We start from the raw sequence: 24147 nt of genomic DNA, 5'->3' as shown, positions 1-24147 counted from the left end.
GTAGATTTCTGTGGTATCGGCGTATACCCCTAGATTGGTTATATTACCTCGATAGACAGCATTACTACAAATTATTTGCGCACAGTAGCTGAACACTGATCATGCGGGATTGCCAATTCTAATATTGTATAGTTTTACACCCGTTAAATGTCAGCTTTGTCAATTTCATGCACATTCACTGAATCAACGAGCCTTAGCTTTTTCCCGGGTGGGGAGGATGCGCGCCATCATCTCCTCCTTGGTGATGAGGTGGTCGATACGCTCCAAAAGGCCTAGAAGACTCTTCATGTCGCTGCTCCACTCGTTCAGTACATCGTCTGCATCGCGAGGCTTGGCGAAGTTGACCAGCCGGGCCGGTCGGTCAATCTTCGCGTAGATCGTCTTCGAGGTAACCAGTTCACTGATGTACTTCTCCGTCTCCTCCTCAGTGAGGTCCAGTAGCTGGGTCAACCGGCCCATCTGGATGCGGGTGTAGTATTTCGCCACTACTCGAACATTATGCTCAATGACACGCTTGCGAAGGTCTTGCCACCTGTTATGTGGCTGGTCTTCTGCAGCCTGGCTCGGCTTGGGGCTGAAAACGTCGGTGTCGCATAGGTGAGGACCAAATTGCTCGGAAACGATGGGCCAGCGCATAAGTTCGGGAACGGTAAAGAGCTTCACCAGACGAGACTCAACAGGGACCGCTGAGAGTCTCGAGTCCTGCTGGATGCGGTGCAGTAGATCAGATTGTTCATTGTCGTATGGCGACAATACGATGTAGTAAACAATGCGGGCAAGAACCTAGGTGCAAATTAGTCCGCGCCATTCCAGGTATCAGGAGATGAAAAGAACTTACCGCTCGGAGTTGTTCTGGGTTTTCCTGAACTGAGTCTGTATCCAGCACTTCCCTGTAGTGTTTGCAAACATCCAGATATTTGTAGTCGTGGTTGGCGAGAATGATTTGCTGCTCGTAGTAACGAAGTTTCAGGTCTGTAACGTCGTCATCCACCTCCATAGGAGGCTCATCGGGTCCGCGGGTCTTCTCCCTTTCCTCAGCTTCCTTCTTCAGCTTCTCGATCTCCTCGGCGCTCTTCTTCGGCTTCCGGGCGAAATATCGTTTGTTGATCTTTCGGCTCAGAACAGTCGCTTGCGTCCAGTCGCCACGTTCAATACAAAGCGCAACTTGTTCTAGGATGAATTCGGTCTTCTCCCTTCTCGTCATCGACCCAAAAGTCTCAACCTGCAGTTCGCAGAGAATATCGGCGGCGGCAGTCAAATCACCTTGGGACTTTTTGATCTGAGATAAAATGCGTGTGACACGGGCTCTTTCAACTTCAACGAAGATCTGAGAGGGGTGTTAACTTGCGAGCCGAGATAACGAATATCTAAGTACTAACCTTTCCCTCTGTGACAGTTCGCAGGGTCTGGATGACCGATAGCTTCGTATCCAGGTTCGGCGTCTCGTCCAGAAACTTCATCACCGTCTGCACCATCCGCGAGATAGCTTGCTTCAGCTGGCCATGTTTCTTGGAAAGAAGGAGGACTTGGTCGTTGAGTAGGTTCCAGTCGCCGCTGTTCTTGCTGATTGTGACGATAGTTACGAGTAATCGAGATGTAGTGGGCAGATCGGATGACTATTGAGGTCATGGCATTAGTGCAAGGGCCATATGCATAGAAGCAACTGGTCATACCTGTCTTGCTTGTTTCTCCAACACCAGCAACTTGTCAATAGCATCTTGTACATCGGTCTATTCGAAGATTAGCCCTATTCCATATAAAGTAAGAGCACTAGCTGGCTGTACCTTTGCTAGCTGCTCGGCCTCCGGAATCAACTTGTCAGCATCCTTGGAGAAGTCCTTCTCCGGCTTCAAGAGTCCGCTGGACATGCTGGAAGCGCTGTGAGATGGTTTCGACGGCGGAGAGTGTAGAATGAGATATATTTGTCAGCTATTCAGTATAGAGACGCGTGAGCCTCTCAGAAGGGGTCAGGATATGATGGGTTGCGAAGACGGAGTGATGATGAGGTATGATTGCACTGGAGCTTGCGGCCAGTTGAGCTGGCCGAGCTCCGGATCACGTGATCTCGTCTTTGCCCGGAGTTTAAACAACAGGAACAATCCCCAGCATCAACCATCCAAGGAACATGGGCAATTCGAGCACCCCGTTTTCCCCTCCAGATACTTCAATGTTTTATCTGTACTAGCTTGACTGGTCCCAGTCGCTACCTCATGGGCAAGAATCCTCTCGTTATTCCCAGCTTTCCCGAATGTACCTCCGGACGGGTATTCTACGCACAAGATGGATGATCTACTTAAAAAGAAGTATTGTACCTCACTCTGCGTCTCGTCGGAATATCTCCACGGCATCAAGCATTAACATCATCCATTATAGTTGCTTTGCTATGCTCGTTCTCCACGGAGATAGCGGCCTTGTTAATGCCATATATCTCAGGCGATAAAATTATCTAAGCCGCGATGATGGCGTGATCGCCTTAAACTGCTTTGGGTTGCAGCATGTATGAATTCTATAGAGACGAGGGCAAAAAGTCCACAATGCTGGAGTCATCTTCTGCTGATATAAATACCTGAGTGTTCAAATCTTCTAATAGCCCGAGATAGGCTTATCGACAGGTCTTCATCCGGAATTACACTTGAAAACGACTTAAGGGTCTCGCCGTTATCTCGATTTGCCTCCCAACCAATTGGCTTTGACTTATTTCCGCGGAGCAGTGTGTCGAGGATTTGTTAAATACTCGAGTCATTGGACGACTTTCTGATCAAGAGGGGAGTTATAACGCCTCAGGAGATAGTCGACCATACCGAGACTCGCAAATCTTTCGTTTGGGATCCTTGACCGGAAGCCCTTTGGTGGCACCTATACATTATGAAAGATGCATCAGAGAGCGCAGCTCAAATACCGCTGCTGGCATCTATAAATGCAGACTCTCAGGTACATCTGATTGTCGGAGCAAATCCTCTTGCTGCAGCCCGCTGTACTAAGAGTGTACAAGCTGGAGCAAAACCAGTTGTCGTCTCGCCTCAGTCTGAAAGTCTGCAATATACCCTAGCGACGCATGTTGAAAATGGCACTGCAGACTGGCTCCGGAGAAAGTTCAAAGATGACGATCTAACGACCTTGGGAAGGGAAGAGGTGGACCATGTTGTGGATATGGTCTTTGTGACCCTCGGTGGAAATCACCCGCTGAGTATGTACTGCACATGACATCCGAGGCTAGACTGTCTAATTTGTGCACAGGTTCTCATATCTCCAAGCTATGCCGGCGTCTCAGAATTCCAGTGAATGTGTCTGATGCTCCAGACCTTTGCACTTTTAGCTTGCTCTCCACCTATACGGATGGCCCTCTTCATATTGGAATCACGACATCCGGCCGGGGCTGCAAACTAGCGGCGCGATTGAAGAGGGAGATATCATCTACTCTCCCTCTAAATCTTGGCAGTGCCATCGACAGGTTGGGGACGATCAGAAAGCGTCTCTGGGAAGAAGACTTTGCTGCAGGACTGTGTGATACAGGCTTCGACGTTGACGATGACGACGCGACTGGACAAAAACACACATTCAACAATTTGGTGACAGAAGACGATGTAAATGCAGCCAAAACCCGACGCATGCGCTGGCTATCACAGATCTGCGAGTACTGGCCGCTTCGCAAGCTTGCCGCGATCAATGATTCGGACATCGAGAAAATCCTCCAAGAATACAGCTCGGGCACTTCAAAGAGCACCGATGTCAACGGTCCTCGGCAACCTGAGAAGAAGGGCAAAATCGTACTCGCCGGTTCGGGTCCGGGACACCCAGACCTTCTCACTCGTGCTACTTACAATGCCATCCAAAGTGCCGACATCATCCTGGCTGATAAACTTGTGCCTGCTCCTGTCTTGGAACTGATCCCGCGACGAACAGAGGTCCACATTGCGCGCAAATTTCCAGGAAATGCTGACCAGGCGCAAGAAGAGTTTCTCCGCATGGGCTTGGATGCACTCCAAAAGGGCCGCCAAGTGCTTCGTCTGAAGCAAGGTGACCCATACCTTTACGGCCGTGGAGGTGAAGAGCTCGAATTCTTCCGCGCTGAAGGCTTTACGCCTGTTGTATTGCCGGGAATTACCAGCGCACTGAGCGCCCCTCTATTTGCAGAAATTCCAGCAACTCACCGAGGGGTTTCTGATCAAGTCTTAGTGTGCACAGGCACAGGAAGGAAGGGTGCTGCACCTGAGCCTCCAACCTATGTGCCAACGCAGACGGTAGTGTTCTTAATGGCGCTACACCGGCTCTCTGCACTCGTTAGCTCTCTAACAACGCTACCCGAAGAAGAAAGTGACCAGTTGTCGCAAACCCGAACACTGTGGCCTAAGAATACGCCTTGTGCTATAATCGAACGTGCCTCTTGCAGTGACCAGCGGGTGATTCGCTCTACGCTCGAGCATGTCTGCCAGGCTTTTGAGGCCGAGGGCTCGCGACCACCTGGCCTGCTTGTGGTTGGAGCTAGCTGTCACGTTCTCCATGAACCAAAGGACCAAAAATGGATTGTTGAAGAGGGGTTCCGGGATTTAGACGAGTTACGAAGCACGGTCGAGATACCGATGATCAACGAAACGGCATAGATTTATGATAGCATTTGAGGTGGCTGGTCGGCGTTAGAATGATACCCTATAGATCTCGCTAGAATTGAATATACTATTTTGGAAGCGTTCTGAGTGCTTTGTTTCTATGATTGTCACCTGGGCATACCTTGTATGAGCCCCAAACAAGAAAGTCACGGGCTCGGCCCCGGCCGGTAGGTAGCGCGCCAAGCGTGGCGTTTCGCTCGCGGCTCGTCCAATGGTCCTACGATCAACTATCCATCTTCACCTCCTCGTCATCACTCTGCCCATTCTGATCTGAGGTGTTTCCAGCCCTAATCATGGCGTCCAAACAGTCTTCGAAGCCCGGTGTCTACGTGCACAACGGGCAGGTTCTCCAAGCGTAAGCAGAGCCGCACCCAAAATCCCCAACATCCCGCCTTCGCCGATCACTAATGCAATGATCTCTCCGCAGTCCTCCGTTTTCCGTCCAGATTAGACGTTTTATGGAGAATATATACCTCTTCCTTGGGCTCTACTTCACTAGCTTCTTCGCGGTATGTTTGGCTGATTTAGATTATCACTTGCGCATCGTTCTTGACCTGGGCGCTGACTGTTTCGTCCTCTAGCTGGACTCGTACGCCGCTGCCCAAGCCTCGCCATTTAACGTTACCAGAGCTGGAAACAAGGACAACACGAGGTCTCGCTGGGGTAGCTCTGGAGGTCGTGGAGGAGGAGGAGGTGGTGGTGGTGGTGGGCCTGGAGGCGGCGGTGGCTTTGGTTCTTTCGGCTCAGGAAAGTTTGGGAAGGTGGACGATATTCAAGGCTCATGCAAGACATGCTTCTGAGGGGGGTATATTGACACTTCAGCAAGACGTGCGTCTGGTGTACTACGGCCTGAAGGAGGGAGGAGGGCGCGGTAGTGGCAGTGGCAGTGGCAGTGGCGGTAGGTTAGGACTCGCGGTGGTCAATCGATGGAAAAGGTGAAACCGTGAAAGCAGACTTAATACCCATTATCCTTTTATTTAGTGCTTTATATTTACCTTTCGCTAGCAATTGTCTTTACAGACTACAGCAATGTTATGTCTAGCATATGGTTTAAAGGACTAAAAGGCACAGTCTGGGCAACTCAAATGGCCTCACTCCATGCGCATTTTGCCGGGTTCTCCAACGCTAAACCAACCCTCAGACTCGTTAGACTCGGGGTACTATGAGGTAGTATCCCGATCTCCTGCTATCACGTGGAGATACTCCACAGCGGCCTGTCATTAGATCTTTATTGTTCGGGTTTCCCCCACTTGCTGTTTACTTTCTTCTCCGCTTCTTCAAGGACCCTGAAAAAAACGACCCAACCATATAAGCTCAGACGTGACCCAACAAGATGTCCATCACCAAGACAAACCAGGAGTGGGAGGCCCTAATCACCTCAATCAAGGCCTCAATCCCAGAAACTCCAAGCCACGAGCAAGCCCCAACACCCGCTAAGATCAACCGCACCATCGACCACACCCAGCTAGCACTCACAGCAACCGCAGACCAAATCACCGAGCTCTGCGCCCAAGCCTCAAAATACCAATTCGCAACAGTATGCGTCCGCCTCGCGCACGTTGAACAAGCAGTGGCACACCTCAAATCCTCACCAGACGTTGGCGTCGCCTGCGTCGTGGGCTTTCACGAAGGCATGTACGAGACCTCCGAGAAGGAAGACGAAGCCCGCAAGGCCGTCGCCCTAGGCGCCACAGAGCTCGACATGGTACTCAAGTACCCACTTCTCAGATCCAAGCAGTATGCCGAGGTTTACTCGGACATCCTCGGCGTGCGGAATGCGGCCCCTGCACCTGTAGGCCTGAAAGTTATCCTGGAGACCTCGCAGTTAACCCGGGACGAGATCATTGCGGGCTCGCTTATCTCTTGTGTCGCCGGGGCGGACTTCATTAAGACCAGCACGGGGTTCAACGGGGCTGGTGCGACGGTTGAGAATGTGGCGCTCATGTATGAGGTTGCGAAGGCTGTTGGCAAGGGCACCAAGGTTAAGGCTAGTGGTGGCGTGCGCTCGGCACAGGATTGTATTAAGATGTTGAGGGCTGGCGCGGAGCGTATTGGGGCTAGTTCTGGGGTGAAGATTGTGCAGGAGGTTGAGGGCCAGGAGGTACAGGAGCAGGGGGGCTCCAGTGGGTATTAGGGCTAATGATGATGTTGTTACATGAGCTTCGTCCGTGGTTCTCTACTGTATATAGCTGATAGAATCGGAGATATCCTCAGTCCTGTTTATAGGTCTTGACGGTTTTAGAATGGTGCCTGATATCTAGAGCCTAGAACCGAATCTACACACTCTTGCCAAACGTATGGCAATAAGACATGCTCCTTGATTAGGCGTGAAACATTCCTGGAATTTCTCAAATAAAAGGAAGGACCTGCAGGTTTAATGAAACAGCTCCGGTATGTACAAGCCGAGCTGGTCTTCAGGCCCAGATGGAATTGACCAGAACTCCGGACTCTGGCTGGAAGAATGATGAAATAACCTGTAGTGAGGCACAGCACCATGGTATAACTCGCTGACTGGCCTATATACAACATCGATTAATCGCTATTCATGCTAGTCCCGTGCTCTATAGAGCTCTATCACTGAATCCAAACTTTTAGCCCATTGCGCCGTGGAATGTGAACCATGCCCTCTTTGAAACATGCCAAACGCTCCTGAATATATGACAATTTGAAGCAGAGGAAGAAAGTGAGAAGAAAGGTACGTTGAAGTTTATTGCTCGTCACTGCTCTGCTCATCACTGCCACTCGTCTCGGATTCTTCTTCGACCTCCATCCGACGGAGCACAGCATCGCCATTCTTGCCCTTCTTCTCCGCCGCAAACCAGGCTTCCCGTCGGCGGCTTGTCCGTTCTTCTTTGCGGGCTCGCCGTCGTACCCTTTCCCGCTGTGATTGCTCCTGTTTCGCGTTGAGCTCATTGATGTAATCATGAAGGTTGGCGAGATCTGAACGGAGTTTCGTGATTTCATCGGTACTGGACTGCCGAGCTGTATCGCTTACGGCGACCTTCTGTTTCAGAGTAGAAATCTCGCTTTCCAGGGAGGCCATTTGTGAATCCTTGGCGGGGGTATCAACATCCATTGCCACGTTCATTGAAGGGGCGGATGCAGCAGTCGATCCAGGCTGGCCCATAGCAGCTAGCTCGGCTAGGCCTTGTTCGAGCAAAGATGTGGGGAAAGAGGAGTGAGAGAAGGCGCCCATGAACCAGTCTGACTGCACAGATGATGCACTGGGCGATGATGGGGGTAGTATATGGGTGCTGAATTCGTAGTCGGCAGGGACAGCACCTGCAGCCTGCGTGTTTTCTGAGAGTGTAGAATCGTATCTCGGCTTGACTAGCGTATGCGCTACCCTCTTTAGATTAGTGGCCTGCTGATATAGGCCGTCGAGGGGTAGCATGATAATGTTTGTGACTGGATGGGTAAAGTCCGCTACCGTTGAGGCATATTTTCGCCTTCCGACATTCCAGGAGTATACTTTGCCATTTTCATGGCCTGATAGTAGGGTCATACCGTCATAAGAAAGGGCAAGCGCATGCGCGGCACCGCTATCGCCAGTAGGTGGGAGCCAGCGGTCCTCAGAGGAGGCTTGTGCAGGTGTAGCCTGTAATGACGGGTCATGAAGAGGATGCTGAACAGATTGCTCCTTATAAAAGTCTACCGACTGAACGCTGCCATCCTCGTATCCCACATAAAACGCCCTATCAACCGGGTCAAGGGCAACAGACACCGCACTAGATGGCAAGAGAAAATTCCGCAGAACATGGCCAGTCCTATAATCCCAAGCAATGGCGGTGTTGTCTTGAGCTGTAGAGACAGCGATATTGTATCTCCCGGTACTGTGCCCTACCACAATCGCACTGACGGCTGCGCGGTGATTTGAAAATGTGCGGATTGGCGAATTCGGAGGCTGTTGGTCTCGCCCTGACGGAGGTTTCGTAAAGGATAGAAGATCGACTAGGGACCACACATGGACACTGGCATCCGATGAACCGGAAAGAATAAAGTTCGAGCTGGGATCGACCACGACAGAGGTAACCGGCCGCAGATGCGATGCTGTGGTAGCAACTTGGCGCCCTGTGCAAACCTCCCAAAGGATCAGGCGGCCACCCTCTGTACCCAGAACCACGATATCACCATTCTTCGACCCTGCAACCGCAATGCTGCGAATGCGCTCGGGGAATGGAACAGTGGCTTCCTGGTTGCCCTTTTCCCTGCTATAGATGTGCACAATTGCCTTTTCAGATTGCGCGGCAAACACGTGAGATGCGCTCACGGCCAGACAATTCGGGGCAGTCGAGCTCTTTTTGAAGGTGGACCGGAGAGTCGACGACGGCTGAAGCTCATGAAGACAAATGCCGACGTCCCTCAGCGAAGCCGAAGCCGGGATTTTTGCGGACGCCGCAGTCGACGCGAACAAGCATTCTGAGAGCATTAGGAGCGGTACGAGACTCTCAAGACAGACGTTCGCAAAAGTCGTCCCTGGTCGAATCCTATCAGAATATCTTTTTTTTTTGCTGCGCGATAAGAGTTTGCACGGTTTGCATGGCTTAGGCACGTGACTCTCGCTCGAAGACAAGCACTTGATCCATGACCTCCTCGACTTACTCTAGATCATCAACCCTGGGGAAGGGAAAAGCCCTGGACGGGATCCCTGAACTCCTTCCTCTTGGAGTGTCTACCTACTTCGGTCAGGCTACTTACATCATCACTCCGAGCATCGTCTAGCTGCTCTGCAGGCAAAATAATGCCAACAATGGACAGCCCGTATCGGGCACTCGATTTGGATCGAGCAATTGGGTGCCTCTTGGAGGAATTCAGGCCCTGATCATAACAGAGGCCAATTTGCCGCCGCCACATCTCTATTGGAATTTGCGCACATGCTGCGAGATCAATCGCCCTCTCCAAGCATGGGCACTATTGAACTGCACCCACAACAACCGAAGCAAGGGGCTCCTCCCAGGGGATGCACCTTTTCGATTGCCCGGTGCAACAGCTCTATTGAACTGAAGCATCGTGGCACTATCCCCAGTATCCCCTCTAGGGGCCTACCTCTTGATTCGCGCGCTTCCTGCATGTCTCATTGCTTCGGTGATGACGATATGCATAGACCCTGAGATGCACATCGCCCACGTTTCTATGCGAACCTCTGCCCAATGACCTAAATATCTCCGCCAATTACTGGTTCTCATCTCTCTCTGGAATGCAAGGACAGTGGGGAGTGGCCCTTCACAGTTCTCTCATGTTCCAGAGTTCCTCTGGAAAGGGGCGATGAGCATGCCCGATGCTGTCACCGCAAGGCCGTCAAGGGGTGTTTTTTAATTTCAACCGTTTCGTAGTATAAGGTCTCTTTGGCTGCATCTACGTCCGTCCTGGCCCGGATTGCTTTGCTTTGGTTTTCCTCTTATCTTCCGCCCTTGCTAGTCGAGACTTGATTTTATTCCTAATATCACTGGGCTTTTGTTGAATACCATGTCCTCGATGGACTGCGAGACGGCTAGCTCGCATAGCAGGCCTTACTATGGCCATCAGCGTCATCACACCGTGACTGCGAGCCCAGTGCCGGCATATATAAACAGAAGCGTCCCAACTTATAGTCTCACAGGCCAGGAGCAGCTACCTCACCTCAATAGCCTAGCTTCTCCACGATACTCTCCCAATGTTCAGCCATGGAAGAGACAGCAGCCGCAAAGCTCCCTTTCATTCATCCCTTCATCTCCGCGTTCTGAACCACCCGAATATACCATGTCACAACCCAGGCGCCCAATAGACCGCTCAACCGCTTTTATCTCGCCCTTTCGTTCGGTACGCAAGATGAAAGAGCCTTTCCAACTTCGTCTATCGGGATCACCATCTGTCGACAATACTTCAGCTGCTCGCGAGTCCCGAGTGATTCAACGGCCCCCGGAAATCCGGACATTGCGCGCATGGCAGTCAGACCAGAATCTCATGGCATCTAGCCTAGAGACATTCGGTCTGCTCCCAAGCCCGCCACTCTCAGACTCGCAGCCCTCTCAAGCATCGCCTGCATCGACGTACTTCTCATCCAAACCAGGGTCCGAGTTCGAGACTGATCGAGAAATGGACTGTGCCTGTCTTGCCCAAGCAACATCTTGCAACCGCTGTACTCCTCAGTCACCCGCAACTGAACTATCCGTTCAAAACTACGAGGCCGAGGCCACCAATGTACATATGGCTCACTCGACCTTTGTCAGACAATTTGAATTAGGGAAAGGGCAATATACCTCAGCGGCAACGGAATCGGGGTGCATGTCACCACCTGCGACCTGCTCAGATGTGGGCTCGGGGAAGAGAGATTTTTCTGGGTCTTCAGCTGCGACGCAAAGGAGTAGGTCAGGAACGGTTTCCAGCGAGGGGAGTTGGGTTCCCAGCAGCCTCTCTTACTGCGAAACATGGCTCCAGGGTGCGCCCATGGAGTCTGTAAAGGACGAGGCTGGCACATCAACTGTTTCTAATCGGAGGAAGTTTCAAATTGTCCAACAAAGCCCGTTCATTCCAGACTGGAAACGTGCGCATAATGACGCGGTAAGTCAAGCTCACCTTCGATATTGTCACTATGGTCATATTAATCTTCGTCCCAGGTCCTCGCCGTAAAAAGCAAGATGATGAAGCCCAAGTTGGTAGACATTTCTCGACAATCCTCACCGGCAATGAGCTACTCGCTCCCTACTCCAACGCACACCATACCCGCCACTCCAGATAACAGCCTGCCAGAAGTCTCGGCGTTTAGCCCTGATACCCCTCTAGAGATGTCCGACGGTGGATATGCCACACATAACACGGCCTCCTTCCCAAAGCATCAAGGTGGCGGCGAGCGAGGTAACACGAACTCGGAGCCGATGATTTCAGGAGCCAGCAAAACAATGATATGTGACTTAGAAGCCGAGAATGCCGACGGTGGAGAGACAGAGCCCAGGCCCCCTCCTCCGCCCAAGGTTGTTCCTCCATCTGAAAAGCAGGCGCCACCGCGTGCTCCATCAACCAAACCGGACAAGGAAGAACTAGAGAAGCTTTGGGATCACGAGTGGACGATCGACCAGTTGGAGCACTCGGTCAAAGATTTTCCACAAAACATGCTCCGACTAACTTCACCGGTTGTGGTGTTTCTCAGGCACAATCAAGAACGAACTTTGATACGCCCGTTTCGCCAAATATTTCCAAATGCTCCTCAATCACTTCTTGACTCTCTTTGTGCCGCGCTCATTGCGAAGAATTACCTTCTATCATTGCCATCGCTCAGCCGCAAGACAACCAATATACATGCCCGTTCCCAGGTCTCAAGGTTAGACTCAGTGCCAAAGAAGGCCAATTCAATTCTCGGGATGAAGTTTGCGCAACCGCAGCCTTCACGCGTCCGAGACCAGGTCCTGGGCACCCGAAACTGCAAACTCTACGAAGACCTCGATTCGATCGTGGACAACTTACTATTCACCCTCCGCGGTCCTCATGACGAGGCATTGAAAACGGCCGTCTTGGTCATCATACAGGTCCTGGAGACCAAAGCATAGACATTCGCTATTCCTTCCCTTGCCGTCCTTCCCTTTTCTTTTCTTTTCTTTTCCTCTCTCAGCGACTTACTACCTAGACTAGATCTTGCTTTTCACTAAGCCAATTTCCTATCTTTGCATCTCTCCCTTTGAGCATCAAGCCTTTCTCTCCTATTTATCATTCTCTATCTTTTCTTCCTCGCCCCTGGATACCGGATGATGTTCATCTAGCTGAGCTGTGTGCGCGGTGGTTAATGTGTAATTAATTTTTCGATACTTAATATCTCGAATCAAAAGTATACCAACAGTACCCAATCACGTCAACTTTATAGCTGATGACCTGTTTTGTACTACTCTTAGCTCGGTATACTTCGCTGGTTCACCCCAGGGCCCGCTTGGAGCAAGCTTACCTAATACGGACTAGCCGGGGTCTCATCATCTGCGACGGTTTCCCGCGGAATTCAAACTTCTTGCAACAACACACTTTCGCAATAATCAAACACCATGGCTGCTGCGACAAACCGGTTCAGAGCTTTATACTCATCCTCGCGGGTCGCTGCCCCTCAATCAGGGAGCGTTCCTTACCTCAACTACCGTGGCTACGCAACTACAGATCCCTCATCCGCCACCGGCGGAGCTTCAGCAGCAACTCCCAGGAGACGGACAACGTTCACGGACAAGCTCAACGCCGGGCCTTCATTCGGAGATTTCGTCTCTGGGGGAAGCGACAATGCCCCCCTTGATCCCTCTGAAGCATACGCCCTCAAGACCGCACTGGTCGGACCCGCCGGCCGCAAGAAGGAAATGACTCGGTTACCGTCATGGCTAAAGACGCCGATTCCCGATTCGAAGAATTACCAGCGCCTTAAGAAGGATCTCCGAGGACTCAATCTGCATACTGTTTGCGAAGAAGCGCGGTGTCCCAACATCTCCGACTGCTGGGGTGGTGGCGACAAGGCCGCTGCAACTGCGACGATCATGCTCATGGGTGACACTTGTACGCGAGGATGTCGGTTCTGCAGTGTGAAGACTTCGCGCGCGCCACCACCGCTAGACCCTCATGAGCCGGAGAATACTGCAGAGGCTATCTCGCGCTGGGGGTTGGGGTATGTCGTTTTGACGAGTGTTGACCGTGACGACCTCGTCGATGGTGGTGCCCGCCACTTCGCGGAGACAGTGATCAAGATCAAGCAAAAGGCACCGAACATCTTGGTGGAATGCTTGACCGGTGACTATGCTGGAGATCTGGAAATGGTCGGTGTTGTCGCCCGATCGGGTCTAGATGTGTACGCGCATAACGTCGAGACGGTCGAGGCCCTGACGCCGCACGTCCGTGACCGTCGCGCTACCTTTCAACAGTCCATCCGTGTGCTTGAGGCTGCGAAGAAGGCCAGGCCAACGCTTATCACAAAGACATCCCTCATGCTGGGTCTCGGTGAGACCGAAGAACAGCTCTGGGATGCGCTCCGTCAACTCCGCGCTGTCAACGTTGACGTTGTGACCTTTGGTCAGTATATGCGCCCCACGAAGCGCCACATGGCCGTCCACGAGTACGTCACCCCGGATCAATTCGAGCTCTGGCGCCAGCGTGCTCTCGATATGGGCTTCCTCTACTGCGCCTCCGGTCCGTTGGTTAGGAGCAGTTACAAGGCAGGGGAGGCGTTTATCGAGAATGTTCTGAAGAAGAGGCGATCCGGTGCTCCTGAAGTTAGCGCTAGCAAAGTTCCAGTTAATGAGGCGACGCGGTAGTCTTCCTTGAAATCATTCAATCTACTTCAACATTTTTGGCGCAGGGTTAGAGCAATTGTTGGTTCTGTTTGCGAGAAGATCATTTATCATGAGGCGTCTTGTATTAATGGTTTGAGAATAATCTTATGGACATATGATGGACGGTTCAACATGAGTACATTTAGAGTAGTGATCTGATATAGCCATTCTAAGAATATTTGGAATATAAAGATCAGCTGCAAAGCCATGGGTGTCTAAAGATCAGGTAATATGCTGCCTATATATATATCTTTATCAGGTATATCCACATCTACGCGCTCAACGCTCAACGTAGTCCCAATCTTTTTTTTTTTCTTCTAAATTGCTTCTGAAGATGGTACTTCCATTGGATAAATAATAGAATATATCTAACGTCTTTGCACGCCCTTCAGATGTAGATAACCCGTCATGATGACTAAATTCCATATGTACGCCTCCACCCCTACCCTGCCCTATCCTGCCTCCAGTTACACCTACGCCCAAAGAGGCGAATCTTGAGTTTATAACAGTATTCAACATGATGCGGTCGCCCGCAAATTCAAGTCACCGGCGCCGCGAAGGACTGAAGAACTTGTGAGGTATTTATGAGATCGTGAAACCTTAGCCAAGCAGGATCCGCTGGCAAGTCTGAAAGAAAATGTAAGAGACCTGCTCCTAACAAGAGATGCAAAGATGGTTGGATGTAAGGAGCTCCAGCCAGCCTCCACGAATCTCGAAGCAGTGAACACTCCACCTGTTTAGCTTAGGCAGTGAGCTCTCGGATTTCCTCATCAGTGAATCCAAGAAGGTAAAGAATATCCACTAGGCTTTCGCCGTTGATGCGCGTAGGTGCCTCGAGTTGCACCTTGGTCTTGGCTCGCCATGCGACACCGAGTCCAGCAGCGTGAAGCATAAGCAAGTCATTAGCACCATCGCCGACGGCGACAGTCTGCGCAATGTCAATGCCATTTTCTGCAGCAATAGACTGAAGCAAAGAGCGTTTCTGGCTGGCATCAATGATTGGGTGTGCAGGGACGAGCTTGCCCGTCAGCGTATGGGATGCAGGATCAACTTCAAGCTGCAGAGAGAATATCAGTCAAAGGAAATGTTGACGCTAGTGTAAATAGAAAGCAAGAAGAATGGCGGAGACATACATGATTCGCGAAGGCGTGATCAAGGCCCAGTTCACCAGCTAGCCATTCGGCAAGTGGTTGGAATCCTCCGCTGGCGACAACCAGCTTACAGCCAAGCTTCTTGAGAGCTCTGCACAGTTCCTTGGCTCCGGGGGAGATGGTGATGACAGACTTCAGCTTCTCGAAGACGTCTGCAGGAACCCCCTTTAGCAAGCCAACACGCTCTTTCAAGGACGCGGAGAAGTCGAGCTCGCCGTTCATGGCTCTCTCCGTAATTTCCTGCCGATCAACATTAGAATCAAGCATTAGAAGCGACACATTGCGTAGTACTAACGGAAACTTCCTTCTCAACACCAATGAACTTGGCGATCTCATCAATAACCTCGTTCTTGATCAGAGTGCTATCCATATCAAAAACAACCAAGCGCTTGTGCCTACGGAAGGCGCTCTCTTTCTGTAGCACAACCTCAACATTCCACTCCCTCTCAAATCGCCATATGCTCTCATGCTTTCGGAGGTCTTCGAAGCTAAGATACTCTGGGTTCGGGGGAGGAGCAAATGTGACTTCAACAACGCGGGGATGTTCCTGCGTATCGAGGCAGCGGTGTGAGGTATTCATACGCTGATGCGGAATTGGGAGTGATTCAATAATCTGGAGGAAGTTGGTCAAGCACAGCTGTGACACGTAAGGGCCGTACAAGTGATCCAGCGGTTCGGGTTCTGGTGCGGGAGGCTCGCGTGGCAGTTTCTCGATATCTATGGTTGGCGCGGAGCCGACAGGTACCATAGGGTGAGGAAGTTTATCTCCAGGACGCGCATGAGGAGAGGAATCGGGATGAAGATGCGGGTGCACTGGCTCGGAAGACTTGTAGTAAATTGTGGCAACCAACCTTGGTGTTCCAAGAGGGAGGATGCCATCTCGGTGCTGGAAGATGCTGTGGACGATACCACTATCGGTCACCTTCTTGGGATCCGGGGAGATGGGGTTCGCGGTGCGAGGAATAGGTGAGGGACTCGACTCGCTGGCATTCTCGAGTACATTGCCAATTGTCTGGGTGACAGGGGCGGGGGCCTTGTACTGCTGGTGATCCTGGATGAAGGAGCTGCTGGAGAACCTCTGTCGCATAACAGGGCGAGCAGGACGAGCTGCCGCGGGGTTGGGCGATGACATGTCGGAGGCGAGATGCAGGAATGCGGGGAGATAGCTCGAGGGACAACGAGGTAGATCACAAAGGGCCACAGCGATCAACGGAGCCCGCCCGTGGAGGTAGAATTTGCCCTCTGATAGCGCGAGACGGAGATGCGACGACAGACCTCGAACAACAATATCGACTTGTTCCCGATCTCTGTACCGATCCGCACTTGTTACTGCCTCAGGCGCTAAGGCAAGCTTAGGATCTTGGCACTTCCATGATCCGGCAACCCGCTCTCCGGTCTGAACGGAGTCAAGTTCTGCAAACCCCGGGTCGCCCATGTGGGGAGCGTTCAATCGCCCTGGAAAGGTCCCTGAGCAGTGAGCACGGCATCAAGATGACATATCATGATGAAACCGGGAATAGTTATGAGCATAACTATTGGCTTTACTAAGTCCTCAGCATGTCCTGCTCTTTCGTCAGAGGTAGCTAATGACAACACTCAGTTTACTTCCAACTCTCCATCCTGAACTCCTACGGAGTATCATTACCGCTGCCTTGTGCCTGAGTGCAAAGATTTATAATCAAATTCCTGGCGATAAGCCTCACTTGCTCCGAGAACGGTTCTTCAGCCTTCCAGGACTCCCGCAGGGCTTCGGAATGGACGGATTTATCAGCAAAATGGATAACAGGCACACGGACTACGGGTGACCACAGAGACAGCAAGCGCACTATGGCGTGATTGCTGCTAAATTTTTTAATGGGGCTACCAGTACTTCACCAATCAGAGCCGGTTCTCTTTGCGTGATTTGGGTGCCAGTCTTTTGAGGCACCAACTTAAGAAGATGGGACAAAGTGAATATTACCGCGTCCCCAATCCCGATGATGTCGTGATTGCCCCTGTTCGCTTGATTTTCTATATCAGACGGGCTGTTGGCACTTTTCTTGCCTCCTACACCACTTTGCAACCACCCCCGCCACATCCCATCCATATACCAAGCCCACTACAACCACATACACCTTGCTTTAGGGCTGTATAAGACACAATGCCGGCCAAGACGCAATCCAACTACCCCTCCGACTCCGAGACTGCGGACTTGAGGGACTCTACCGAGTCGGGCTATGTCAGTGGTGGCTCAAGCGAAGAGTACTTGCCAGAGATTGTTTTCACCAAGCCTCACCTTCAATTCCTCAACAGACAGCTTCAGTTCCTTGAGCCCCAAGGTTGGTTTTCTTTCGCGCTGCTATCTCTCAAAGACAATCTCTAACCCCTCCTCCAGATGTCCTCAGATGGTGTGTCACGTCGCTGCCTCACCTGTTCCAGACCACCGCCTTTGGTCTTACCGGTCTGGTGATCATGGATATGCTTTCCAAACTGTCCATCCCTCGTCCTCAGATGGTCAACCTCATCTTCCTTGACACCCTCCACCACTTCCCTGAAACCCTCAAGCTCGTCGACAATGTCCGCAAGAGGTACCCGCTGCAACACATCCACGTCTACAAGCCCGAGGGCGTCGAGACCGAAGAGGAGTTCGCCAAGAAGCACGGTGAGCGCCTCTGGGAAAAGGACGACCAGCTCTATGATTGGGCTGCCAAGGTTGAGCCCGCCCAGCGTGCCTACCGTGAACTCAACGTCCACGCCGTTCTGACTGGACGTCGTCGCAGCCAAGGAGGCAAGCGTGGCGATCTGGACATCATCGAAGTCGATGAAGCCGGCCTCATCAAGATCAACCCTCTCGCCAACTGGACCTTCGACCAGGTCAAGCAGTATGTCAAGGAGAACGATGTCCCTTACAATGAGCTGCTTGACAGGGGCTATAAGAGCATCGGCGACTACCACTCCACATCTCCCGTCAAGGAGGGCGAAGACGAGCGCTCCGGTCGCTGGAAGGGCCAGGCTAAGACTGAGTGCGGTATCCACAACCCTCGATCCAAGTACGCCCAGTACCTGATGGACATGGAACGCAAGCGACAGGAGGAAGCCTTGTCCCAAGCTTTGCAAAGCAAGCTCAGCACTGTTTAAGATCTGTTGAGTATGGACGTTCCTTCCTGTTTCGAGTCGCATTTTCATGGCGTTTGGTTCTCCTGTCTAGCGAGGTTATGCGGTCATTGTCTTTGTCAAATCGGCGCTGCTACGGAAATAATGCCGTTATGATTATCTGTTTTCGACCAAAAGCATCTCCATGCCAATCCATCTTCCACATGGAAGTTTGTACAGACGGACTGGCTGGGTTACTACATGGGCCAATTCTAGCCTATTAATGAATAGCATGATAAATGATAGATCTACAATTCACAAAATTCTCTTTACCTTTTTTTGACCTTCTCTACCATGGCCACCTCTCGATTCTCAGTGTGCCCTCAACCCTCGTCAATAATAAGTGGGGCAACCATCATCTGTATCCGCGGAAAATCAGGCCCCCAAAGCCTAGGCTCCGGCTGCTAGAGCCTGCTAGATTTTCTGGAAACAGACTTATTTGCAGACCGTATTTGCAGCGGAATCCAGCCCTCCGTGAGCCCGCGTGGCACCCCTCAACCCCGGTCCCCGGCCCCTTTCAGACCCTTGAGCGCTAACCTTGGCCAGGACAACTGACGTCCGAAGTAGGGGAATTCTTTGCAGCCGCCAAATTGATATCTGTATCCTTATGGAATAGATGGAATCCTTTCTATCTTCACTAAATATCGTGACCTTCCCACAAGTGGCGGTACACCTTGCCTACTCCCTAGACTATCGATCACAGGCATATCCAGGCCAAAGCTCGTCCTCCACGCCCCCTCGTGTACACGAGCGCACGCCACGAATCCTACGAATGTCGTGATAGCATACCTCCGTATTTCCCCGCAGCGCCGGGGTTGAAAGTGCGGTGTAGACCTGTCTAGAGCGGTTAGGTCATGTCTGTGTCACCGTGATAACTAGGCTGGGCGGGCAATTAGGCAATTTCGTAAGGCTGGGCGGAGTTGTCGTGATCACCGATTAGCTAACCCTATTCCTCAGCCCTGGGAGCTTCGGGAACTTTTAGAACATGGGGTAATCCAGACTAAAGGGTTTAACGTTGCGGGTTAGTGAAGATGTGATTTGGGGGTTCGGTTGCGCCATTGAAGCCGTGGAGTGCCCGGAACTAGACCCGGGACGATCTGAGCTTATCGATCTTATCTCTTGGCGGGCGGCGAGCCTCATGCAGCCATGTTTGCTTCTTGCTGTCTTAGAGTCTACACTATTAGTTTTACGGACTCAGGAGTAGAGAATAACAGATTCCAGGCCCAATAAGCTGAAAAAAAAGTGTTCCCACGTTTGAGCTACTCCGTATGCCCCAGGGTCGAGGCATACCGGATAACCATCTCAAGCCTTGCCCTAACGTCTCTTGTTTGATTCGGTCTGGGCGGTCACATGCCAGCAGATTGGAAACGACAGCCATCCTACCAGCTACTCAAACTTGGATTTTAGATGTTTCGGACCATGTACCGAGTTGCACCGTCAAGAATGCAGCCTTTTGCGGCAAGTCTGCATCAAGCGGAGATATTGGATGAGTCCTAAAGAGTACAGACAATCTTTATGGACTAGTACCAAGGGGCATCAGGTACGAGATGGACACGAAGTCCAAGAAATTTCATGGCGTCGACGCACCAATGTAACATCTCGTCCCGTATGCCATCGATTCAGCATGAAATGATATTAGCTTGGAGTGGTTTGCCAGTCGCAATTTGCCTTCATGATAGAAGAGTTTCGGTCGTGTTCCTCATTTCGACGGTGGCTTTATCCATTTAGACAGCGACATATATATGGATGCTGGCGCAGTGGCGATTATGTCGTCCTGACCTCGTATAAGGAGCAGGGCTTCGAGATGTTCGCCTCGTATCAAATGTGCAACGTAATGGGTGGGTCCATGGCGCAACTCTAGTTTTGATTCTCAGGGGGACTTACGCAGTACTCCTTTGATAGCCAGGCACAAGATATGTAGATCGAACGGACAATTTGCCATCAACTGTCAAGATGTCAAATCCCCAAAAACATGCAGATAGATTACTGATCCGGACGGAGTTGTGGAAGGACTCGAGAAGTCGGACTGCGAGATCGGCACATGAGACGCTAAGCCTGATCTCGCCTAGTTTTCTGAGCACGACATCCTCGTGGGGGATTGCGAAATAATTTGAGAGCGACCGGCAACGGGGCAGCCGCACGGGCTTAGTTTCCGCTGTCCTGTTTCATCATCGTCACACTGTTGCTTGGTATGTCTCCGGATTCTCCGCTGTTAACATGGAGGTTGCTCTACCTATTGAAGCAAAAGTATGGTTGAAGGTCTGTATGAGAAGCCACGCGAGCCACTCATCACATCACCACCTGCACCGAGGTGCAGTTTCTTCTTCTTCCGAGGCCATGCACTGGAAGTATAGATTATGCCGAGCAATCCTGCATCTGGACACCCTCATCTCGGGCCATGTATCAAATGTCCCTGCTGACGACGATGCTCTCGCTGGTCTGACAATTGATAATCCCACCCCTGAAAATCATGGCTTCGAGTGAGACTGCGATTCAGCATCCAGCCTCCTGGGGATAATTTATCTGAGTTGATGAGGATTGCTTTGCTCCTTGATGGCCACGGGGCGGAGGAAAGCTGTTCATCTTTTGAGATGCCGAGAAGGGGAAAGGCATTTAGGTTTGGTTTATGGAGTATGACCACTTATTATATATAGGCCATGATTAAGCTTCCTCATTATTGTTTCGCCTGGATATAGTACCACACTGGTGACGGTTAATACTCCGTAGGATAGATGAACAGGAAGTTAGGATAACCTCGTAGGTGTCGACGACATCACTCCCCACTCTAAATCCAGCCCGGCAGTTTACTTGGCTGGCCCGAGCAAGGAATCCAGGCAAATCGTTCTCCTGAATCAAATCTGGTTCCGTAATTGTTGGCTCTCGGCCCTTTTGCGCCATCTTTTTTAACTGCCGCCCCTCCCACTTGTTCATACATTCTCTCCATCGCCTTGCTTCTTCTTTCCCTCCCATACCTTTCCTCTCCTTCTCTGTTTCATTTTCATTTCTTGAAAGCACAGTTCATTCACGATGGCCAACACTCCTCACGGTGGTGTCCTGAAGGACCTCGTCGCCCGCGATGCTCCCCGCCACGACCAGCTCGAGGCTGAGGCCGCCACTCTCCCCGCCATCGTCCTCACTGAGCGCCAGCTGTGCGATCTCGAATTGATCATGAACGGTGGTTTCAGTCCTCTTGAGGGTGCGTTTACTCCTGTCGATGCGGGATCCCGAATTCCACAGGCCTAGTTCAAAAATGACTGACAGACACGCTGTAGGTTTCATGAACCAGAAGGACTACGACGGGTATGCGCCCCCTCTTACAATCGAGCCCATCCCATCCTGCGCGGGGTCGTTTTCGTTTTCGTTTTCGAGAAGGATGCTCCGCGGCAATAATGCAATTTGGGAGTGATATTCGCAAGCAGATCGGTTTTGCTAATGGTGGGGTTTATCTAGCGTCGTCGCCGAATCTCGCCTTGCCGATGGCAACCTCTTTTCCATGCCCATCACTCTGGATGCTTCCAAGGCGGCCATTGAACAGTCCGGCCTGAAGCCTGGTTCCCGCGTCACCCTCCGTGACTTCCGCGACGACCGTAACCTTGCCATTCTCACAATTGACGACATCTACCGCCCTGATAAGTGAGTCCGATTTCTACTTCTTTTTGGATCTTGGCAACCGCTTCGTCCTTGGCACTCCGCATTCGCTTGGTATCGCGATTAGCGGGAGCGCTGGAATCGCCAAGGACGTGGCGCATTCATGTAGCTTGGATAAGAATTGCGCAATTTGCTAACGTTATTTCCTTGTTCCAGGGAGAAGGAGGCCAAGCTCGTCTTCGGCGGTGACCCAGAGCACCCCGCCATCAAGTACCTGAACACCAAGATCGAGGAGTACTACATCGGTGGAAAGCTTGAGGCAGTTAACAAGCTGAACCACTACGACTATGTCGGTCTTCGCTGTACGTTGATGCCACCTCCGGTCATGGCACAAGAAAGATGAAGCTAACGCCATATTCTTAGACACCCCCGCGGAGATCCGTATTCACTTTGACAAGCTCGGCTGGTCCCGAGTTGTCGCCTTCCAGACCCGTAACCCTATGCACAGAGCTCATCGTGAGCTGACCGTCCGTGCCGCTCGCGCCCGTCAGGCTAATGTCCTCATTCACCCCGTTGTCGGTCTCACCAAGCCTGGTGATATTGACCACTTCACCCGTGTCCGCGCCTACCAGGCCCTTCTCCCCCGCTACCCTAACGGAATGGCCGCCCTTGCCCTTCTGCCCCTCGCTATGCGTATGGGTGGTCCCCGTGAGGCCATCTGGCACGCTATCATCCGTAAGAACCACGGTGCCACCCATTTCATTGTCGGTCGTGACCACGCTGGTCCCGGTAAGAACTCCAAGGGTGAGGAGTTCTACGGCCCCTACGATGCTCAGCACGCCGTTGAGAAGTACCGCGCGGAGCTCGGTATCGAGGTTGTTGAGTTCCAGCAGGTCACCTACCTACCCGACACCGATGAGTACATGCCCAAGGACGAGGTTCCTGCTGGTACCAAGACCCTCGACATCTCCGGCACTGAACTCCGCAACCGTCTCCGCACCGGTGCCCACATCCCCGAGTGGTTCTCTTACCCCGAGGTTGTCAAGATCCTGCGCGAGTCCAGCCCTCCCCGCGCCCTTCAGGGTTTCACCATCTTCCTTACCGGTTACATGAACTCTGGCAAGGACGCCATTGCTCGTGCTCTCCAGGTTACCCTCAACCAGCAGGGTGGACGCTCCGTCACTCTCCTCCTCGGTGACACTGTCCGCCACGAGCTTTCCTCCGAGCTCGGCTTCAGCCGTGAGGACCGTCACACCAACGTGCAGCGCATTGCCTTCGTTGCCGGTGAACTTACTCGCGCCGGTGCCGCCGTCATCGCTGCCCCCATCGCTCCCTACGAGCACTCCCGCAAGGCTGCTCGCGAGGCCGTCCAGGGCACCGGTGGTTCTTTCTTCCTCGTCCACGTCAACACTCCCCTCGAGTACTGCGAGTCCACTGACAAGCGCGGCATCTACGCCAAGGCTCGCGCCGGTGAGATCAAGGGCTTCACCGGTGTCGACGACCCCTATGAGGCTCCCACCAACGCCAACCTGGTTGTTGACGCTTCCAAACAGAGCGTTCGCTCCATTGTTCACGAGATCATCCTCATGCTCGAGAGCGAGGGTTACTTTGAGCGTCTGTAAACAGTTTTTGGGCGTTATATTTGCTTTTAAATTTCCTTTGTATTATGCGATATAAAGACGGACTCTTGGGTTAAGAGTGCTTGGGAAGGGTATAGAACATTTGAATTCAAGTAACGACTTTGCATGACCTTGAATAAGTGATCCATTTTGCATGAACCTAACCTACCTAAGCCGTGAACTCCATGCTAACCGAAATGCCCCGAGAGAAACTCCGAGTATACCCAAACATCCTAAGCCATAGACACCGTAAACCACCCATATCCCAGATCTATCGTGAAAAGAATAACCCCATCATATGACTTGTAGAAAACGTGTGCGACACCGGTCAATTAACACGGGTAGTCTCCGAGCCTATCCAAGGGAAGTTGTTAGCTATGTGCAAGCTTGGAAAGGTACAGTTCACCATAAACTCACGGATAACATAGCCGTATCTATACTCAGTAGTCGTTGTGGCGCTGCCAGCGGTCCGAGGCGCACCTGTACTCGTAGCACCGGAAGGAAGTATAGTGGCGGGAACAGGAACAGGAGAATAAACTGGCGCTGTATATATAGAAGGCGTGGAATTAGTTGATGGATATGGAAAGACCGAGGAGTGGGACTCGATGTCATGTTGCGGTTCTTGGTCGGGGCAGTTCGGTGGTACAGTTACTCGTGCTATACGAGGATGCGGGGAATGGGATGGTCGTATATTGCCCCGCATCGGGACTATCTCGAGAAGTTCGGTCGAGGGAGTTCTATCTATATACAAAAGAAACAACATAATCATTAGATAACTCTT

The 24147-nt window shown here is 51.7% G+C and overlaps 10 protein-coding genes across 10 annotated transcripts; 7 read left to right on the top strand and 3 right to left on the bottom strand.

The window, feature by feature from the left end:
* Positions 1–183: 183 nt before the first annotated feature.
* Positions 184–1868, bottom strand: DSM5745_02834 (proteasome regulatory particle lid subunit RPN5; the record flags this gene model as incomplete). Its single annotated transcript, XM_026744850.1, has 5 exons — positions 184–783; positions 839–1327; positions 1380–1616; positions 1674–1730; positions 1785–1868. The coding sequence occupies 5 exons, from the start codon at positions 1866–1868 to the stop codon at positions 184–186; spliced, it is 1467 nt and encodes a 488-aa protein (XP_026605716.1).
* Positions 1869–2865: 997 nt separating this feature from the next.
* On the top strand, positions 2866–4601 carry DSM5745_02833 (putative siroheme synthase; the record flags this gene model as incomplete). The annotated part of the gene is made up of 2 exons (XM_026744849.1): positions 2866–3187; positions 3238–4601. The coding sequence occupies 2 exons, from the start codon at positions 2866–2868 to the stop codon at positions 4599–4601; spliced, it is 1686 nt and encodes a 561-aa protein (XP_026605715.1).
* A 299-nt stretch (positions 4602–4900) lies between these two features.
* On the top strand, positions 4901–5407 carry DSM5745_02832 (uncharacterized protein; the record flags this gene model as incomplete). Its single annotated transcript, XM_026744848.1, has 3 exons — positions 4901–4962; positions 5035–5116; positions 5189–5407. 3 exons carry the CDS (start codon positions 4901–4903, stop codon positions 5405–5407), a joined length of 363 nt encoding a protein of 120 aa, XP_026605714.1.
* Positions 5408–5940: 533 nt separating this feature from the next.
* DSM5745_02831 (2-deoxyribose-5-phosphate aldolase) lies at positions 5941–6741 on the top strand (the record flags this gene model as incomplete). Its single annotated transcript, XM_026744847.1, has 1 exon — positions 5941–6741. One exon carries the CDS (start codon positions 5941–5943, stop codon positions 6739–6741), a length of 801 nt encoding a protein of 266 aa, XP_026605713.1.
* A 573-nt stretch (positions 6742–7314) lies between these two features.
* Positions 7315–9036, bottom strand: DSM5745_02830 (putative ribosomal assembly complex component Ipi3; the record flags this gene model as incomplete). Its single annotated transcript, XM_026744846.1, has 1 exon — positions 7315–9036. The coding sequence occupies one exon, from the start codon at positions 9034–9036 to the stop codon at positions 7315–7317; it is 1722 nt and encodes a 573-aa protein (XP_026605712.1).
* A 1379-nt stretch (positions 9037–10415) lies between these two features.
* DSM5745_02829 (uncharacterized protein) lies at positions 10416–12130 on the top strand (the record flags this gene model as incomplete). The annotated part of the gene is made up of 2 exons (XM_026744845.1): positions 10416–11147; positions 11204–12130. 2 exons carry the CDS (start codon positions 10416–10418, stop codon positions 12128–12130), a joined length of 1659 nt encoding a protein of 552 aa, XP_026605711.1.
* A 483-nt stretch (positions 12131–12613) lies between these two features.
* Positions 12614–13858, top strand: DSM5745_02828 (lipoate synthase; the record flags this gene model as incomplete). The annotated part of the gene is made up of 1 exon (XM_026744844.1): positions 12614–13858. One exon carries the CDS (start codon positions 12614–12616, stop codon positions 13856–13858), a length of 1245 nt encoding a protein of 414 aa, XP_026605710.1.
* Positions 13859–14618: 760 nt separating this feature from the next.
* DSM5745_02827 (phosphoserine phosphatase SerB) lies at positions 14619–16462 on the bottom strand (the record flags this gene model as incomplete). Its single annotated transcript, XM_026744843.1, has 3 exons — positions 14619–14933; positions 15010–15267; positions 15323–16462. The coding sequence occupies 3 exons, from the start codon at positions 16460–16462 to the stop codon at positions 14619–14621; spliced, it is 1713 nt and encodes a 570-aa protein (XP_026605709.1).
* A 705-nt stretch (positions 16463–17167) lies between these two features.
* met16 (phosphoadenylyl-sulfate reductase (thioredoxin)) lies at positions 17168–18144 on the top strand (the record flags this gene model as incomplete). The annotated part of the gene is made up of 2 exons (XM_026744842.1): positions 17168–17345; positions 17402–18144. The coding sequence occupies 2 exons, from the start codon at positions 17168–17170 to the stop codon at positions 18142–18144; spliced, it is 921 nt and encodes a 306-aa protein (XP_026605708.1).
* A 3042-nt stretch (positions 18145–21186) lies between these two features.
* On the top strand, positions 21187–23369 carry sC (sulfate adenylyltransferase; the record flags this gene model as incomplete). The annotated part of the gene is made up of 5 exons (XM_026744841.1): positions 21187–21355; positions 21432–21459; positions 21610–21792; positions 21964–22109; positions 22171–23369. The coding sequence occupies 5 exons, from the start codon at positions 21187–21189 to the stop codon at positions 23367–23369; spliced, it is 1725 nt and encodes a 574-aa protein (XP_026605707.1).
* Positions 23370–24147: the final 778 nt, after the last annotated feature.

The sequence above is a fragment of the Aspergillus mulundensis genome (assembly GCF_003369625.1).
Source record: "Aspergillus mulundensis strain DSM 5745 chromosome Unknown scaffold_2, whole genome shotgun sequence".
Lineage (NCBI taxonomy): Eukaryota > Fungi > Ascomycota > Eurotiomycetes > Eurotiales > Aspergillaceae > Aspergillus > Aspergillus mulundensis.
The sequence above is the reverse complement of the archived record's forward strand: the minus strand, read 5'-3'. Positions and strand labels throughout refer to the sequence as shown.